This window comes from Diplotaxodon limnothrissa, linkage group LG9 (assembly GCF_057381915.1).
Source record: "Diplotaxodon limnothrissa isolate DT_005_m linkage group LG9, D_limnothrissa_male_GT1.1, whole genome shotgun sequence".
NCBI classification, from domain to species: Eukaryota; Metazoa; Chordata; class Actinopteri; order Cichliformes; family Cichlidae; genus Diplotaxodon; species Diplotaxodon limnothrissa.
In genome coordinates, this window is record NC_140604.1 from 24,564,918 (window position 1) to 24,584,413 (window position 19,496).

Below are 19,496 nucleotides of genomic sequence, written 5' to 3' on the forward strand. Positions count from 1 at the left end.
TCACATGTTTAATGCAAACCCTGACCCCAGGAAGGGTTTGTGTCTCTGGCTGGAATTGAACCAGAAACCCTTTGCTTGGCAAACAGATGTGCAAACCGCTACACTTCTTGCAATTATTTGCTGGTCTAGAAAGGGTTAAACCAATTATAACACATTTTTGGCTTATTCGCTAAAATATATTATTAATATATCAAGTATACCCCCTCCCACCAAAGAAAGCTAGAAATAATACCCCTAGGAGTTTTTGTCCATGCTTTTTCCCCCAACAATGCAAAAAGTTTACTTTTCAGCATTTTACAAAGACAAAAAACAGTCAAAGATTTAGAAAACATTTTTTTTATTATTATTATTATTATTTGGAGGGACAGGCTGTCAAAATGGCGTAGATGAAAGACACTGTTTCTGAACAGCAGGTTAATGTGTGAGTATGTAAAAAAAAAAAATAAAAAAAATTAAAGCAGCTTTGTTTGCTCTGCAGGACCATTCAAGCAGAAATATGTACAACACAAAAGGCAAAAAAAGTAAGACAATTTCTTTGAAAACAATATAAATTGTACTGTAATACATTACATTGAACACTCACTGTTGCCATTTCTTCATGAGATTTGATGTTTTATACAAGAGAATCAAATGCCTGCTTGCAAAAAAAAAAAAAATGAGTGCCCTCTTCATGGCATAAGAACATATATTGGATGGACTTCAAAGTAATCAAAAAAGGCAAAAAAGCGAATAATACAGTTCCAAAATGTGCACTCGGCACTTTTTCAAAGTATACAATTAATCAGAACAAGTTTTAACAAACAGGACCTGCATGCATAATTTCTAAAGGGTCCAGAAAGGCTGTTGAAACAGCTGTAGAAAGGGTGAGATATGTACATTGACTCTCTAGTGTCCCTCGGCTCTTCACACAGGTGACAGCACAATCACCTTTGAAAGGTCTCGTTCAATAATTAATGAGGCAACTCTTCAATTTTCAGGGTTTGCGCGTGCGATAAAAATTGTATAATATATGCAGTTTTTATGCACAAAAACCCTTTACATGTGTAAGTCATAACATATCGTAAGCCAAGTCACAGACTTCCAAAGAAATTCAGAGTACAATCAAATTGATCTTCGCAATTTACTTAGTTTTAGTGGCATGTCTCTAAGATATTGAACCATAAGGCTGCCTATGAAAAATACTTCAGAATGCTGGAGAGCAATAACCTTCATAAGTATACATTTCTCTATAATTCATATATTACAAAGGTCGACCCAGATTGAAAATTACTCGCTTTTGCTTAATAAAATATTCAATTTGTCAGTGATTAGAATTCTTTTGTCATTCTACATAAATTAGTTAGAAAATATTAGTGTAATTTTCTATGTTTACATTATAGGCAGCAATACAACAGAACCATAATTTAGTTTCAGTGATTAGGGAGATTCCACAGTTTTCAGTCCCAAAGCTTAAATGGAAGCGCTGTGCACACTCTATTAGCATGCATGGCTCCCCCCGATAAGCAGGCACATCCAGTAAACTTTACAACACCCCATTTTATTGCCAGGCGTCTTAAATTAAATAACTAGTGAAATAATGACATAATAAGTTATCCAAAAAAAAGAAAAAAAAAAAGAAAATAGTTAAACTGTAAAAGAGAATAGATATTAAATACTTGCTGATGGACTTGTGATCCCATTTCCCATAACAATGCCTAAATGTGATATGGACAAGGAAAACAAAACAAAAAAAAAACAAAAAAAAACAGGAAGGAAGATTGCACTTTCAGGTGAAATATCAAACCACAGTGCTGCTTGAGTGAAAGTAGGCTTCATCAGAAATAAATAAAAGGAATTCATAAAAGGAAATAATTTAAAACAAAAGTAAAAAGACAATACAGCTACAGCTTTTAAATGGCATGAGCATTATATCTAGTTACCCTGCTCATAAATATGAAACTCCGTCATGTTAGCGTTTAACTGTTGAATCGATCCCGTTCGACCAAAACAATGCCTATTCATACATAACTATTTTTTTTCACAGATAAAGTGCTGATCAAGGAGATTTTAGAGGGATTTTATTTGTACCATAAAAGACCCTTGGGAGAGATCTTGAGGAGAAAGAGTCCACTAGCTTTAGGATTTAACACGAGGAGGACCCCTTCTACTCAAGTCGTCCGGGTGTTAGCCTAAAATCTAGGGCGCGAACAGGTTACCATTTGACTCTGGTTTTCATATGAAGGCCATCACAGCAAAGGTACATTGCCTCCAAAAGCTAGAAAAAAATCCCTGAGGTGCACATTCAGCTGTGTTGAGATTCCCAACCTGGCCCCAGAGGGTTCATTCCCATTTAGCGTATGGTTGGTGATCTTGGTTTGGTTAAACAAGCTTTCTTAGGAATTGAGAGCCACCACATCTTTTTTATTATTATTTTTAATATGCCTGATCAAATTGATATACGTTTAGTATCTCTTTCAACACTAGCTGCCGTCTCACACAGCAATCATTCCAAACTGCTTTGCTTACAATTTTGAAGGCAAGTCTGGAATTTTGAACGTTTATTAGGCGAGAGGGAAAAAAAAAAAAAAAAAAATCAAACGCAATCACAGCTTCCTCCAACACTTTGACATCTTATGTGCATTTTCAAACCTGCGTTTTTCTTGCACTGTCCACAAATTTTTCGCCTTGCGTGGGTCAAACTTTCACAGACTCCATCACAGACAATTTCATGGCTTCCTCCAACAGCTGATTGTCTGTAAAAGTGGCGGGGGGTTCTGGGACGGACTCTGAAAGGCCAATCAGCGACTCCAGGAGGCAGGTCCCTGGGTCACTGGCTGCAGGGAAACTGGGATAACTAGGCAACTGAAACTGAAAAAAGTTGTCCATGTGCTCGTACTCCTTGAGGGAGTTGTAGAGGGAGGTGGGCCCCAAACAGGGGAAGCCATCGAAAAACTCCAGGTCTGACTCAGACGAGAGGCTCAGCTCCATGTCGTAGCTAGCTGAGCGATCGACTGTGGGAGAGGGCGTGTGTGGAACACTACAGCTATGGAAGAGAGCGTTTCCCTGGTTGGCATTCTCATCCAAAAGTTCTGAAATGGCTGTTGCTCGATTGTCTGTTTGATCGTCCGAAGAGTCCAGCAGTGCAGCGTCTATATTGTCATTCTCATCTGCAAAGTCCACCATACTAAAGCTACTAAACGCCTCCGTAGATGGCTGCTGTTGCTCTTGCTGCTGCTCTGGGCAACAAGTGTCTTTGTCGCTCTTATCGCCGCTGTCCTTGCTACTTCTCGAACAGTTTTCTGTGTCACTGAAACACAGTATGCGGCTCAGGCCTTTCTCATCAACATCCAGCTGGGCGCTGGGCTCACACGGACCTTCGCCTGCCTCCGAGTCCTCACTCTGAGAGTCCGACAAGTCTGTCATATCGCTGCTGCAGCTGTTCTCCCCAGCTGCTGTCATCTCTGAGCTGAAGGGGAAGGAGGGCACTGCTGGTAAGGGGGTGGCACCGGTTGTGTTCTCCTCATCCTCTTCTGTGCTGGACTGCTCCTCCAGCCTCTTCTCCAGCTCCAGCTTCATTATAGTGTGGATATAATGCGTCTGTACCCTGGTGGAGTTGAACTCAATGCGGCCCTCCATGTTTCCGCATCCATCCTTGGTACATCCGCATGGAAAAGAGGAGTGGTCCATCTGCAAGAAGTAAAGAAAAGTTCTTAAATCATGCAACAGAAACTCCTAAGTTGCTGTGTCTTGCCCGGGTGCTCTTGATAGCATGAAATTGTTGGGGCTCTTACCTGACATTTGATGCCAGCCAGGCTGCAGCTGCAAGTCTCAGGTTCGCAGAACCCCTGACAGTCGCAACCACAGTTCTCCCTGGAGAGCCTCAGCTCGTGCAGCTGCCTCTTTTCCTCCTTGTCGATCTTCTTCACACCAGCCGCTTTGAGCAGCGCATAGCGGCGCTTGGACGTGTAAGGCTGGAGAAAAGAGCCCTCATCGACGTTGGCTCCACTGATGTCAATATCCTGCTCTGGGATGTCATCCACTGTAAGTTTTTCGGCCTCCTCGCTCTCCTGGGTTCCATTTTTTGTCAGCTGAACACAACAAAAGGAACAAAGTTTATTTGTCATGTTGAACAGGCACAGTTTCATAGATCCCTTAACCACTGCATTTCTTTTATGGTGCACACCTTCAGTTTGAGAGCTTCCAGTTTCTCTTCCCTGAGTCTGTTGAGGAGTTTTTCCCGACGCAGGAGCCGCTGCTCCACGGCAAACTCTGCGAGCGAATATGTGCGGAGTGCACTGTGGCGTTGCATCATGCCCAGAGTGCATCCTCCTCGGCTGGGAACGCTGGTGAAGCCCTGGCACCGAGGGAAGAAGAACACCGTCACCTGGTCAAACGTCACATTGCCCCGCCGCGCTCGTTTGGATTTCTTAAGGATGGACGTTGCTATGGATGGAAAAAAAAAAAAAAGAGGCAGGATTAGAATACATGATGCACAAGTAAGAGAGGATGCTCTAAAGAGGGGGGATTCTTACTTTCGTGCCACTAGATGGCATAATTCCCCAGCACTTGTACTTGAGAGGTGTATAAATGCTGCTGAACAGACTGTAAAAGGACACCCCTCTGATTCATTGCTCCCGCCTTATCATGTACCCAATTAAAAGACACTGCTAACAGGACTCTAACACGCTTACATCCTGTAAAGTGAAACCTACACTAACCCAAGAATCCATTTAGCTTTGTAACTTGCCCTACTGTGCGACAAAAAAAACAAAAAAACAAAACAAAACACCCAACCCAGGAATTTCCCTTTGTTGGCCAGGAAAGTGGAGGAAACAGAGCCGCCAGGATCACAAAAGTGGGGAGTAAATGCTTGAGGCTTCCAGATGGGGGTGAAGGGTGGAAGTGTAGCCCTAAGGGCAAGAATAAAACCTGCCCACCCGGGTCTCGCTGCTAGCTGACAATCCCCACAAATGGCCCAGTAACTGAAACGGGTCAAAGGTTCTCTCGCTGTTAAAAAGTGCTCACGATCTTTCTATACCCAGACAAATACAATAAAACCATATGGGAGCCAAAGTAGAACCATATGTGGGAAAAAAGCCCAATTATTCAAGTTTTATTATATATTCCACTTCCTCCACCCAGGAATATTCAACAAAACTTTAGAGACTCTTTTAGAGACAAGCAACTTTTTCCCTTCTGCCTGAGTCACCAGAACTTTTCGAATCTACAAGCCACATGTGTCGGACATTACAATTATTATTTGGTGGGGAGATCCTTGTAGACTTCTAGTTCGCCCTGAACTGGCCTTAAAAGACACAGAAAGCTGGTGTGATACCTGAAGCTTGGAAAAGTAACCTTTTACCTTAATAGAGGTAAGCGGCACACAATAGTTCTACTATGTGGTCTGATCTGCTGCTTTGGGTAATACACATAAAAATAAACTACCAAGGTACAGCTTCACATCCATCATCTTCTCTGCTGTGTCTAGCAGTCACTTCACAATTTCTGTGTAAACACTGGATTATAATGATCCAGCCAATCTGCTCCTTCAGATGTGTCTGCACGCCTTTTTTTCTTGATTGTCCTACCCCCCCCCCCCCCCCCCTTTTTTTTTTTTTTTTGTATCCCTTCACCCACTCACTTTCAGCACCTGTGCTGGGTGCACGCCCGGGCTTCAGACAAGGCTCTGTGTGTTCCCAGCCTTGGCAACCTGCCATGCTTCTCTTCCTGGCTGCCTGCCCCACCATCCTGGAAACCTCACAACTGTTTGCCCTTCTCCCGTACACTGCAATCCCTTTCCAAGCCGGTCCGTCCCCTAAAGCTCAGCAGACGCACCCAGGTCGAGACACAAAACGGCCCAAGGCCGCGCGACCCACATCATGCAAGAAAAGGTGAGGCTGTGCCTGCATGCGGGGCTTTGAGAAGAAGGTGGCGACACAGCCAAGGTGAGCAGCCAGTGCATAATGTGATTAGCCATTTTGCAGCTTTAGGGCATGAAATCAAAAGAGGTATTCATTGCAGAAGTCTGAAATCATTTCTGTGAAGTGTTTCATGGCCTTCCAGCTGCCTAAATTCCTTAACCTCTCCCCCATTTATCTAAGTTTGTTATCAGAGTCTCAGCGGATGTTAAAGGCAAGAGAATGCATTATAAAAACATGTGCCATCAGCTCTTTCTGTGATTTATTATCGCTGGAGAGAGATACTCACTGTTGAAATTTGTTGCCGGGGAGCTGGGGTTGCTGGGGGTGGAATCCAGGGTGTCCGAGAAGCAGCTCTCCGCCTCCGAGTCCCAGCCTGAGCAGGCAGAGGAAAGGGAAGAGGGCGACGGTGAGGAGTAGCATGGGTCCTCATCCACCTCCTCAAACTTCCTCTTGAGAAGCCCACTCATGGCGTTAGCGCAAAAGATCTGCAGCAAGGAGGAGAGAAGGAGACGAATTAGCAAATTACTAACAGTTATTTTAACAAATCATCACCGGATCTTTATTTTATTAACCCAATAAATTATCAACTGTACATTGTCAGGCTTTTATTTAAACAAAATCAATGGTACAAGTGAGTCATGTATGCATACCAGTCTCCTGCTACTCTCAGTTGAGAACAATGGCACAGGAAGCAATCAATCAGTTCCATTTGCCTAAGTCAACAATTAGCGAACCCTTCACCCTCTTCTAAATCTCATCGGCTCAGCAAACGCATAAATTAAGAGAGACGACCAAACAGAGGTGACCTGACATTTTATTTTCTAATCAGTCACTTTAAGCAGCCCTTGCAATCAAATATGCAGTCTGAAGGAAAGCAAGGGCAATTTGCCACTGGTCATAAGTAACGTGTCCACATAGAAGTCATTGAATACATGCGCAGCTACGCATAGGCAGAATGTTTTGTTGTCCACATATCCAGAGCTGAGTAAAAGATAGAAAAGTAAAAAAATAATGCTTTCAGTGGGAGGGAGTGCTGTCTGCCCTCTAATCTTTAAAAATATTGCCTAATATCACCTTTCCAAGTATAAGATTTGTCGATGTGTTTAATGTTTATTTTTGTCGGGCAGCAACACTTTCAAAGCTCGACTAAATCCCCGTCTTTTTCCAGGCAAAATTTCAAAAAGAGCAACCGCTGACATGACAAATGAGCAGATTTGATGAAAAGCAAGGTTGCTGCTTTTGTGTTTTATGGTTAAGGGATACAAATGTGTCTCGTGACCTTAGCAAACACCAAACAATCTAATCTTCCCAACTTTTGAGAAGTTGGGAAGATTAGCAGGTGATGCTTGCTGCTAGACGGCACAGTTTATCATCACTGCAAGGACGAGCCCCTGCTATCTTAACCAGGGAGGGAGGGAGAGGGTGGAGGAAGGAAGTGAAGGGAGAGGTAGGACACAACCGGGCCGTGCTCCAGCACAGACACTCCCTCAGATGATGATGTGGAATGGGAAAAGGAGGCTTTACCTCGTTTCACCGTCAAACTGCTTACAAATCTTTCAACATTGCAGCTGAATCACTTTGATTTTCGTCATTTTTTAAAACATACTCTTACTAAACACAGTACTGCACACACGTAAAACACCCAAACATCCTTCCAACAGCTTAAAATGTGACCATTGCTCTTTAGCACACAGCCAATTTGTCAGAAATGCTCCAGTGACTTTATAGGAACTTTGAATCCATCTGCGATCTGCATGTCTTGCTTGTCTCATCGGGATGTCATTACTCAAAGAACAGAAGAAAAAGAAGAAGATCTGGAAGCTGGTGTACAAGGAAAAGAGCCATTTTCTGCATGCAACAGAGAGCAGTTATGAAAAAAAAAAATCCTTATGACAAGGACAAAGGCAAAGTCAAGGGCAAGAGGCTGACACCTTCGTATAGGCAGTGGGTGCATCTTTGCAGATGTACAGGGAGGGGGTTATTGTTATTGCTGCGGTCAGATATTGTTGTCCCCAGTGCACGCTTGATGAATGAATCACCTTGCAATAGGTCAAGCCAACTCACACTGTCGCTGCAACAAACAAAAAAGCTCCCTTCCACACTGTAGCCTTCACATTACACAGACAATAAGAGTGGAGGAAAAAAAAAAAAAAAAAAAGGAGGGGGGCACTGAATCCCCCCCATCCTATCCTTCAGCTTACTCGTGCAAAAAAAATAATCTCAAAATGCCTTGTACACGTATAACTAATATTATGACATGATGATGGGATTTGTCTTGAAACCATTTAGAAACACCTGGGTGCCGCATCTGTTGCTTTGTGTGTTCCCTTATCAGACAACATGTGTGTTCTGAAAAACACCACAAAGCTCACGTCTCTGTGCACGCAGAGCACGCGAGGGTTCACCTTACAATTCTGCCACCATTCCCAGCTCCAGTTCCCAGAAAAAAAAAACCCCACAAAAAAAAAACAAAGCTGTGAAGCATCCTCCAGGGAGTGCATAGCGCCAGCTAAGCAAAGTCTTTTTAATTAAAAGCTGCAGTGAGGCAGAAGGGGGGGGGGGGGGGGGGGGGGGGGGGGGTGCGGGAGAGAGAGAGAGAAAGAGAGAGAGGTGGTGGTGGGGGGGGGGGGGCAGTGGTGTCAGAACTGGGTCATTGTCTCTTGACTGCAGTCTACCTGACACATTGATTTGTTAATCCTGTTTAACGGGCAGAAACAATGGCGAGAGGTTAATCCTGGCAAGGGGACGGCTTGTAGTCAATCTGGAGCTTCTCAGCCTGCTCAGCCGCTGCACCCACTGAACAAGGCCAAGAGAGCACAGACAGCGGATGGAACAAGGGACCCGGGGTGAAAAAAAAAAAAAAAAAGAAAAGAAGAAAGGAAAAAAAAAAAAGAAAAGACATTGCGTAGTGACTCATTTGCAAAAGGGTGGGACAAAGATAAAAAGAGAGGAATTCGGCGCTGGCTCGTCAAGAAAGCGGTGCCTGTGGATGTCTGCTCTAAATGGAGAATGGATGTGATCGGACAGCCGAGCCAGAGAAGGAGCGCAGCATGTTTTCAGCGTGCGCTAAATTATGCATCACTGTCATTCCATCAACCGCACACAGGCAGGCAGATAAAGGACGCATCCACCGAGGTGCTCCCCAGCCAGTTGTCACAGACTTGGAAAGATAAATCTCTGGCGAGGAGATTTGTCACCAGAAGCACTACACAGCTCAAGTCAGATGCATAACTATGTCAGTTGAATAAGATTATCTTGATACATCCAGCTACGGGGCTGTTTGTACGACTTTAGAATTTCAATTCATTTTGATTTTAAATCTGCAGACAGCCCCTCAAACCCTTTTATAAAAGAGTATTCAATTATTTGAGAAGGATGTAAAAGAGTTTGAATTACTTTTAAAAGGCAAAATGCCACGGTAAATCTTATCAAACTAACTTATCGGAAAGCTTTAGTTTAATCAGAATCACAAAAAAAGAACCAAATCATAAAAGCTTTCTTATACACATCTTTGGTTTTGCACAGATATCAACTTTCACCCTGTTTGAACTGCTCCCGTCTGCCCCTCAGCCATCAGGACAAGTCACAGTTGACTTTGCCCCCTCGCACCGCCTGTCCAGCCCTTTTGCAGCTGATAACCGTGTGGGTGGGAGCGACAAGTTGCACTAATCTTAGCCAGCCGGGAGCATTTACATGGCACACTGACAGCCTTGTGCAGTGTCTGAATGACTGACTGAGTGCTCATAAAATGTGATAATGATAAGCTTGGGAGCCTTCCCGTGTGTGTAGAACCGTGGCTGGGCAGGACAGCCCCTGCAGGCTTTCAAGGTACTGCACCTCTCACTTCCAGTTCTGACACCGAGAGGACGGGAGATAATTGATCAAAGCCGTCAAGGTGACGGATGGGCTGGATTCCAGCTCCTGCACAGCTGGGGGAAACACTGGCTCATTTCTTATGAAGTCAGCTGTTAGTCAGAAGCGCTCCACCTGCTGGAACAATGCAGGGAGCGCTCCCGCTTTCTCCTCTATAAGCCTGTTGTTCTCACCGAAGCCGCAAAGCTTGCTGTGACTGTGCCACAGAAACATTCTGTTCCTCTGCCTTGACCCGTGCACAGCGCGATTCCAAAAAGGAGAGGTAGTGGGAAGAAGGAGGGAGGACTGTACAAAACAAATAAATAATGTCATGTTTCCAAGCCACAGGAATTCCATTCTGGCAGCACTGCTCCCGCAGTAATAGTGGAAGAAGAACACAGGCTCTATCTAACCCAGATGTGTTTTCTACTGCTAACCACTGGAAAGTCCTACTCCCACTAGACACTTGAGCCAGCCACCTTTCCTAGCCACACCTGACAGGGTATTAGCTTGCACGTGGACTTCACACGCCCCAGGCTGCCATTAATCTGTTATGCAGAGCAAACCTAAATGTCCAGGTGATGCTTGCAGAGGACTATTTACCCACTGTTTGGGTTGCTTTACTCCTGCTTTAAAGGGAAGGCTAAAACTGTTTTTTCCACTCTTTACCTCGAATGGCATTCACTGTGCAGACAAAATGACATGCAGCTTTGATTTTTCTGTAACACGCTTGCAAATAACAGAAACTGTGCCAAGTGCACAGCAGCAAACTTTGAGAAAACCTCTTTAGAATAGCAGTCCACAAGCAGAAAACACACAGCTTTTGGGTGTGTGTTTGGGTGGAGGGAGGGGGAGTGGCTTCGGGTTCAGGGGTCATGCTCCAGTCTGGGACACTTGCTGTATGGAATGCTGAGAGAGGACAAAGCAGATGGGAGCTCTCGGCTGCTGTGTTGGAGGCTGTCAGCAGGCTCCGTGTTACCCCCTCCACACACACACACACACACCCCACTCCACCCTCGTCTCCAGGCACAAAAGCGTGGGGCCATCCTGCGTGACCAAAATGAAGCAGGCACAGAGAACCTTGTCTGAACCCAGCATGCGGCTGCTGCCTCTCCCAGCTGGGGAGACAGATACTAAAAGTGTGCATGAGCTTCCTGAGGTTGTGAAACATGCACTGCAGTGCACAGGAAGTGGCCATCCAGATTATCTGTGCTGTGTCTGACAGCTGCAGGCACCACAAGGCAAACTGAATGCAGGATCACACGATGGAGATGAGGCAGTTAGGATGTGGGGATGTTATTCGCTGTGCTGCGAATTCCTTCAAATCATTTGAGAGGATTTGGGAGTGCATTGGCAGTTTTAATAAGGAGGCAGCAAACGGGTCAATTGTTATTTTAAAGAGGGACGTGGGTGCAAAATGTGTGCTATAAATGGAAAATGATGTTAAATAAGCAGAGACAATGACTTATTTAACACATCTGAAACCTCCTTGGACATTAAATGCACAGCACCGAGTGCTGTATTCCTTCTCAGTAAACAAAGGATCATTCAGCTCTCTGTAGCCTAATTCCAAAAAACATGATTCCAAAAATGATCCGGGTGAGGTCGCGCTAGAGACGATTAAATCGACTCAGGCGCTTTATCGAAAACAGACACTGTCCAGAGATTAAATAAATAAATAAAAGCCCCAGAGGGCAGTGTTATACCTGGAAAAAATAATAACATTAATAAATCAAGACCTTTGGATGAGAATAACAATAAAAATAAACCACATTGACATCATTTTCTCTTTATAGTACTTAAATGAATTAGAAACTTCAGTCATTTACGCATTTTAAAAGAAAGAAGAGAAAGGTCCACATGCCGTGATGGAAAACTGATCAAACAATGAAGGAGCTCCGCATTCCTTGTCCACACCTGGCTCAAAGACTGAACTGTTACCTGCATGTGGCAAATCGCTAAAATCCCCCCCCAAATTAAAAACCTATAATTATATCGGGTCGAATAGGCACGTCGTACGAGTCCAGCCGGCTCTCTCCCCCAGCTGACCCGATCATGCCTCATGATTAATGCTAATTCTAATGACAGCAGCCCTGTCAGCTGTGTGCTCAGATGTAGTGCCTTCAGGAGTCGCTCTAGTTACAAGAGGCGCACCAGCGCCGCCGAGGTGAACAAGAACAACTCCGCACGGGCTGAATACACAAAGCCGACCTCATCAACAGTTCAGATCACCTAAATGAATCCGCAGCCGAAAACCCACAGCGGTGGGAAGCACGGCTTTCCCGGCGTGAGCCGTGAAGTTTGTAAAACGCTGATTAATCAGCGATCGATCTAAAAACAAATAAATCAATCAATCACCAAGTGAATGAAGCGGGTCGTGGAATCTCGCGTTTAAAAAGAAAATCAGTTAAATGACTTTAATTCTTTCCAGTTACCGTGAATACCAGCACCCGTGTGCTGCCACCAGAAAACAATTCATTAAAACTCAACTTTAACTAGCGGGGGCCACCACAGCCGCGTCCATTTCCAATAAAGCGTCAGGCAAAGTGTTCAAAAAGAAATCAAGCGAATAAAACCCTACCAGAGATGACACGCATAGACACAAACCGCACAGGGCATTTAAACGACTCCTGACACACGAGAATAAACAGTCAAACTATCTGGCTTCCCCCCTGCTTCCCTCCGCTGAGGTTGAACGCGTAAATTACGGTGTTCAATAACCCAGCAGCGAAACTCCCGATTCTGTTTGTACTCACCACCAGTTCAAGTATCCGATCACCATCAGTCACCGAATAGTCACGCTGGGTAAAACAGCCGACGGGTGTTAACGGTGGAAGTAATCCAAATGGCACGAATAAACGTAGCGCTTATCCCCCGCGTACACACAGCCTTTTTTTTTATTCTCTCCTATTGTCTGTGCCTCTCTGCCGCACGGGGTCCGTACCAGCTGAAGCGCTTCCCTTGTCTGTAGCAGACTGCCGAGAAGCGCAGGCTTTTTCGTCAGTGGAAAACTCCCTCCTGGCGTCTAGTCTGACGCAGGCGGTGACACAAGGAGGCTGCCCACGCCGCTTCCTGCCCGTCCTTCTGTGTTTGGTTTGAGCCCTTACTACCTGCGTGAGAAAACTCAATTGGTCACTAATAATAATAATAATAATAATGATAATAATAATAATAATAGCCTGGGAGTAGTAGTAATAGATTGATGAAATAAACACAATAAAATACGTTTTTCTTCTTCTTTTTTATCACCCTTTTTAAATACATACTCACTATTATACACTCTAAAGGCAGTTATAGGAATCCCCAGGTTCCTCTCTATATTAGCAGCTGATGAGCAGTCACAAACTGTGTGATCACCAGGCAGATAAAAGTCCTGCTATTGTAACGTGGGTGGTGCCTAAATGTTGTATACGCTGTGGCTTATTTCCAGTTAAAGGAAAACACTGAGTAAGCTGCATGAAATTCTGACTCAGTTTCTTTTTACATGGAACGCAAAAGTGAAGTAGGCTTTAGAGGAAACGCCACCTCTTATCATAACCCAATCACAACTACTGTCCTGGAATGATTTCTCTTCTTTCTTTCTTTTTTCTTTTCTTTTTTAAATTACATGGTGAAAACAGTTTAGTTAACTAAGTTGGTTAACAAAGTAACTTGAGTGGCTTGATGTTTATTTAGGGCAATGAGATGAGTTTGAAAGCCCCAGAAACTGCATGCCCATCTTGTGTAATGGATGTACACACCTATTTCTTTGAAAAGAAATAGGTGTTTTTATTATTACATTTTCATGGCTGTAGTTTCCTCATAATTTCCATATTGTTTTCCTTTCTTCTTCCCTCAAGTCTTTTTCAGTGCAATAGTTTCCTCTAAACTTCATTTGTACTTTCCTTCCTTCTTTCATTTGTTTATTTTTGGGGTGATAGTTTCCTCTTAATTTCATCTTACTTTCCTTCCTTCTTTCATTTGTTTACTTTTTAGGACCATAGTTTTCTCTGAATTTTGTTTTCTTTCTCTCAGTTAAATAAAACAAACTCTATAACAGCAGAAAGGCCCCACTTAAATACATTTAACTTCATTTGCTGACCTTGTCTTTTGTCCCCAGGGATCAAGACTGTATCATCAACTCTTTTACATCATCTCTTTTAGTTGTTGGATTACAACACAACTCTATGTGTCGTAATCACTGATGGGATTCATTTGCAACCCTTTTCTCATGAAGTAGCAGCGTCACGAACCCTCCCCACCCCAGTTGATAAAGTCCTCTCAGGTATTTGCGAGTCTAGCTGCCCACGGCGAGCGCGCTGTGGTGGTTTGCTTTCATTCCTAGCTGGACCTGAATCCTGAGACAAAGTGTTCTGCCAATGTCAATACAGGTGCTCGACTCAGATATTTGGGGAGAGGTCTCCGAAAGCTGTGTACATAGACCTATGCAAATTGTGTCCTCCTTAAAGAAGACCCCTTTCTCACTACCTACTGTGCCCAAGGGCCTCCCTTAGAGACCCACCCTGAAAGCCAAAAACAGGCACTTCAAGCCGAATGGCAGCAGAAACAGTCCCTCCGCAGCTCTCGCTGAAAACACAGAGTTTCTCTATTCAAATTAGAATAAGTGGTGCTAAAATAACACCCAACAAATGCAAACACGTAGATTTACTTGACGTCGTTTGCTTTGGAGGCAGCAGTTTCACCGGAGCCGTAAATTAGCGCTGGATCAGGACTGAATGGCTTTGTGATAATAAGCATGGTAAAAACCACGGATAACTGCTCATCACGAAGCTTGTTTGCAAAAACAAACAAAAAAGGGCATGCGCAGTTACAATAAAAGTGAATAAATATCAGAAAGAAATATCAGGCACCTTTAACTTACATCTTTCTAAAGCACAAGGTTAAGTAACTGAGGATGTAAATAAACATTTAATAGTGCCATCTGTGCAGAGAGTCTCTGTTGTTATCGCTGATTGGATTGCATGCTTTATAGTAATGATTGTTTTTTGTTTTCACACGTCAAAGGTGTATAATCGAGTAAGGTGAGTGTGTCTGTGTGCGTGTGTGGCACAGCGACGCTCCAGTAGAGAGCCTGGGAGTCAGTATGTCCAGACATGCTCCACCCAATTAGTTTCCCTGTCGCCCTGCAGCTCTTTAAGACACAACAATGAACTGTCCACAGACCAGAGGGAGAAACTGATAGTCACATGAGCAGAAGCAGCAGTCACCATTACCGAGGAATTCTGCTTTCTTTCTTTATAAAATAGCTAATAATTACCAACATTCACAATTAGCCCTCTGTTTGACAAGGCTCGGAGAGCTTGGAGACACGCTTGCTCAGCCACTTCTATGGTTTGGTTTAGCCTAATTATAGTAGCAGTTCTGGCAAACTTCAGATAACTGACACAGGTTCAACAATGTTGTTCCGACAGACAAGCATTATGCAACAGGCAAATCTGGGTCACATAAAAAGTTTTAGTGTGCAACTGTTGGGTCCTTCTGCTCTTTGATCAAGTGTCCTTCACAAAGTTCTCCTGAGGTAAACTGAATTTTTTAATGTCCCCCTTTGAAGTCCCCTGTCAGGCTCATCAATTCCCTTTTCGATAAACAAGAAAAAGTTCCAAGGAACAGTGCGACTCACACATGTTTACTCTCTCTTTTAAGAAAAAGAGTTGTGTGTGTGTGTGTGTGTAGGCTGGGGGGATGGTAGCGGTAGTGCCAAAGCCACTGTGAATCAGGCCTGAATACATTAAGGCCACTCTCTTTAAAAGTGTGCCAAAGAGTTCATGGTGGAAGACGCCCCTCCAAGAACACAATAATGGGCTTCAATGCTTTCCATCTGCAGAGGGAGAAAGGACTGTGACTGCACGTGCTGTGTGGAGTGGGCTCAACAATGTATCAATTTATGACCATCAGAGGCATCATAAAACTAGCTGTTAGATGAAGGGCAAGTTCATGGGAGCCAAATGCCAAACTCATCAATGAGTACTCAAACCAAAAACCAACACCAGAGACAGTGAGAGATTTGCACAGCTTGTCCTGAAAGCCTGGAAACAAGCATGAATTCGCAACTACGTGGAAGTTGAGAAGTGCTCCCCGGAGGAGCGAAAGAGCAGATGAGATGAGTCTGACGGTGCTGCTGTGGTGGTCAGACCGGGCAGACGGGCACAATGGGGCTCGGGGAGGGTGGGGTTGGAGGGGGTGAGCTGATTGATGGCTCCAGCTGTCCCAGAGGAGAGGAATACAAGCAGACAGCTGGTCACCTGTAGCCCCAGACATGAGTGTGATAGAGGCACATGGCATTGTGTTTCACTGCAGAGGGCAACCAGTGCAAGAGTTCAGGGCGCCGTTCATCACAGCTATGAAAACAAGCGGCAGGGCTACAGGGGATGAGACTTAAGTAGTGAAAGGAACTCTCGAGGAAGCAGACTTTGCCAACAAAAGCCTGCAAGAGGCAAACTTATTGGATTTCAAGCAGAAGGCGCAATTTGCCACCTAAGTGTTTAGTTAATAAGATTACTTTAAAAACCTGAGCAGAAAGCACACCTCATCATCTTCTAGGGACAATACAGCCCTCTAAATCATCCAGTTTTGTACACTTGGACATGACTGCATTAAGAATAATTGTTGAGGTTACATGAGAGACAGCAAAACGAAGTGGAGAGATGAGCTCACTCTGGCAAAGGGATTAATCCAGAAGCAGGAAGAAGGAGAAGGGGAAGAAAACCACCCTCCCCCTCTCAAAGCCAGTCAGCCAATCAGCAAGTAGAAGAGCTGGTTTACTTGGAGACCAAAGAATCTGTGTAGTGATATGACATCATCAGCTGCCCATTAAAGGAGTGGTCACTATTTCTTTCTTCCTTTTCCCTCCACCTTTAATGACGATGAGTGTGGAGATGCAATAAAGACAACTCCAAGTGTGTGTTGGCTTTTTTTGCTTCTTTTTTTTTAACCCACTGATGTTAATTGTTTACATAAAATGAGTTTGCGTAGTATTATATTTCTTTTATACCTTGCAGGGCCATGTGAACTGAATAGTAACGCAATATTCATGAGATTCAGTTGTTCAGCTCTGAGACAGACACAATTCATTAATTCAGCAACTTGCCTCTCCCGTCTTCCTTTGTCACCACTGCACTGTGACAAGAAATGTTCGCCGTTCAATGCCTCCATTCATTCCCCAACAAACAAGCACTATGTTTGGAATTCCCTCAGTGCATACAGTATACGCGTGTGCTCTTATGCTGTTTGTGTACTATGTGTCTTTAGCTTTAGGGCAAGAAACAAAAACCTGCCAGTTTGTGTTTTGTTTACTTGGCAACGTCACAGCGCTGTCTGACTAATGCACCCTGGATTGTCTCTCCCTGATGTTCGGTCTATGTTTTATTCATCTGTGTGATGTGCTATAGACTCCCTCCTGACATAATAATATTGATTGCCTAATAGGCTATCAGAAGAATGGCTGCACTGAGCTGATTAAATCAGCCACTTCAAGAGTCGAGAGTGCCTTTATTATTTGTAGATACCTGATTAGGAAAACCAACAGGGAAGCGCCAAATGGTGATTATCCTTAGCTGTTATTCTGTAGCTTAATTTTCTTAATCATTTGACTAATTGTTTAGGCTTCCCATCCATCCATCCATCCATCCATCCGTTTTCTGCTATGGGGAAACTAAATTTAGGTTAGTGTGTTTTGAAAATGTCCTGTTGTTTAAAAAGAATGCCCTGAATGTTTGAGCTCTAGTAATGAATATTTACGCACAACACAGATAAACTTTACGTAGCAAGAAGAGCCGCAGCAGAGGCAGTAATCATGCAGGTGTAAACAGTTTTTTAAAGTGACGAAGCAAAAATTAAAACAGGTCCACGTTTTTTTTTAAAATGGATTTCAAGTACATGCATTCATGTTTGGAGCTTTCCAGTATGATAAGCTTAAACATGCTGTTGTGATTAGTCGTGTGAATGGCTGTGGGATTTTTTAAAGTAATTTGTTTTGGTTGGAGAAAGTGTTAATACACAAAAAGAAAATCGGGAAAATGAGGCATGGGAAACAGGTGCTGAAAGAGTTAAGAATGACTGACACTGGTAGAAATGAAGGGTCTCCTGCTTTGAACAAGAGTCCATTTAAATCACATCACTCAGCAGTAGTCAGAGGTCAACATTCACACACCTGTGCCGAACCACACTTCCACACGGGGCTCCCTCAATTGGCCACTTCATCACAAAGACGTCGTGATCATTGCAGACCTCTGAGCTGCCGTTGCGCTCCCCTCGATTGCTGTGAAAACTACTCAGACAGCGGTGTTGTCGGGACACATGTCTCCCAGAATTTACAGCTCTGGTTGATTCTCCTCCTCCTCTGCTTCACCCAGAAATCAATACATGGCAACTTGTGCTTTATGGCTTACACGCAACAGCTCCAGAAGATGTAGTGTGGGAGTGCACGCACAGATATTAGCTCAACTGAGTGCCCAGACAACAAAACCGAAACCCCTCATCAGCTTATTTTCCTTTGACTGCAGTACTTCCTCATTGAAATGTTTACATGCAGCACACGTGCTTTCAAAGAAAAAGACAGAGGCTTCTAAAGCACAGGAAGCGCTCGGCTGCCAGTGACTCGTCTGATACTGATGCAGAGCTGATAGCAATTGTTAGAATTTGCGGTTGTGGTTTCCGAGATTAACGTAAAATCATTTTAAAATTCCACTCTTTGGAATTTTTTTTATTTATCATTATGATTGTTCTTACACTCTACTTCTGCTATTTTACAGCAGTTGCATGCTTTATAGAAACCGTTTGGCTTTGAATGAGTTAAAAATTTGCTGTTTCTCAATAACAGAAGGTTACACACGGGCAGAACGCAATGGAAGTCTCTCGTCACGTCAAACTCTCGCTCATACAAGGAAATCACACTCTGCTGTGTTTCCCATCACAAACGGAACACTTCCTCTATTTTTTTTTCTTCAGTTCTCATTGTCTGCGTAGCAATGTCAGAGTGCACTGTTTTTTATGAAGTCATCAGTGCCAGGAAGTAAAAAAAAACGAGCGAGCCCACTGAAAAAAAAACACAAAAAAAAGGCTGAGTGTGTTGTGTGTGTGTTTTGAGCAGTGCAGCTCGCTTGCTTTCGTTGTGAGAGTTACTTAACTAGATCCCATCCTTGGTTGTCGTCAAACAAAAATTACCACACAACTCCTAACGAGTGGCAGTTTTTTCACTCGAGGCGACGGAGCACAATGTGGTGCTGGTAATGGGGGAACGGCAGGTGAGGAGCAGGTGGGGGGGGGGGGGGGGGGGGGTACTCGGGGTGGGGGGTATGTGCAAGTCGCTGAAGCTTGGAGAATCAGCATCACAGCGCGTTGTTGTTACCAGGGCTACAGTGACATGCAGGCCAACTGCAGGTGCCAGGCCGACAACAGTGAGGCCCAATTAGAGACCCTGGGAGAGGAGAGATAATGAAATCCAGCCGCACACTGACGTGGGTTAACTAAATAAGTCCAGAGTCATTTAGTGTTAACAAAAAGATGACTAGGTGGATCTCGGGGCAGGAAAATTGGTTACAGACCCCTTGATGGTCATTCAGATTTATTGACTGCCAAATTAAGGAGCCTGCTGGACTTGGTGGAGTCTTGTATATGAATTTTAGATTAAATTTAGGACTTGTATGTGATTAATTTTACACACACACACACATACACAGAAACAAACAAGTAAAGCTTCTTGTCAATCTGTGAATTTCTGCTTTCCCCTTTCCCACTCTGACACTT

The 19,496-nt window shown here is 43.9% G+C and overlaps 1 protein-coding gene across 1 annotated transcript; it reads right to left on the bottom strand.

Annotated features, from left to right (window-relative positions):
- Positions 1–363: 363 nt before the first annotated feature.
- Positions 364–12,762, bottom strand: csrnp1b (cysteine-serine-rich nuclear protein 1b). Its single transcript, XM_085362900.1, has 5 exons — positions 12,509–12,762; positions 6,187–6,385; positions 4,163–4,422; positions 3,771–4,067; positions 364–3,666 (listed from the first exon to the last, which is right to left on the bottom strand). The coding sequence occupies exons 2-5, from the start codon at positions 6,365–6,367 to the stop codon at positions 2,674–2,676; spliced, it is 1,731 nt and encodes a 576-aa protein (XP_085219026.1). The 5' UTR covers positions 6,368–6,385; positions 12,509–12,762; the 3' UTR covers positions 364–2,673.
- Positions 12,763–19,496: the final 6,734 nt, after the last annotated feature.

Excerpts from the sequence above, each read along its gene's own strand:
- csrnp1b (XM_085362900.1), bottom strand. The coding sequence starts at position 6,367 with ATGAGTGGGCTTCTCAAGAGGAAGTTTGAGGAGGTGGATGAGGACCCA. Across the intron at positions 4,423-6,186 it reads CCCGGCAACAAATTTCAACA|CAACGTCCATCCTTAAGAAA; the intron begins GTGAGTATCTCT and ends TTCCATCCATAG. Across the intron at positions 3,667-3,770 it reads TGGCTGGCATCAAATGTCAG|ATGGACCACTCCTCTTTTCC; the intron begins GTAAGAGCCCCA and ends TACTTCTTGCAG.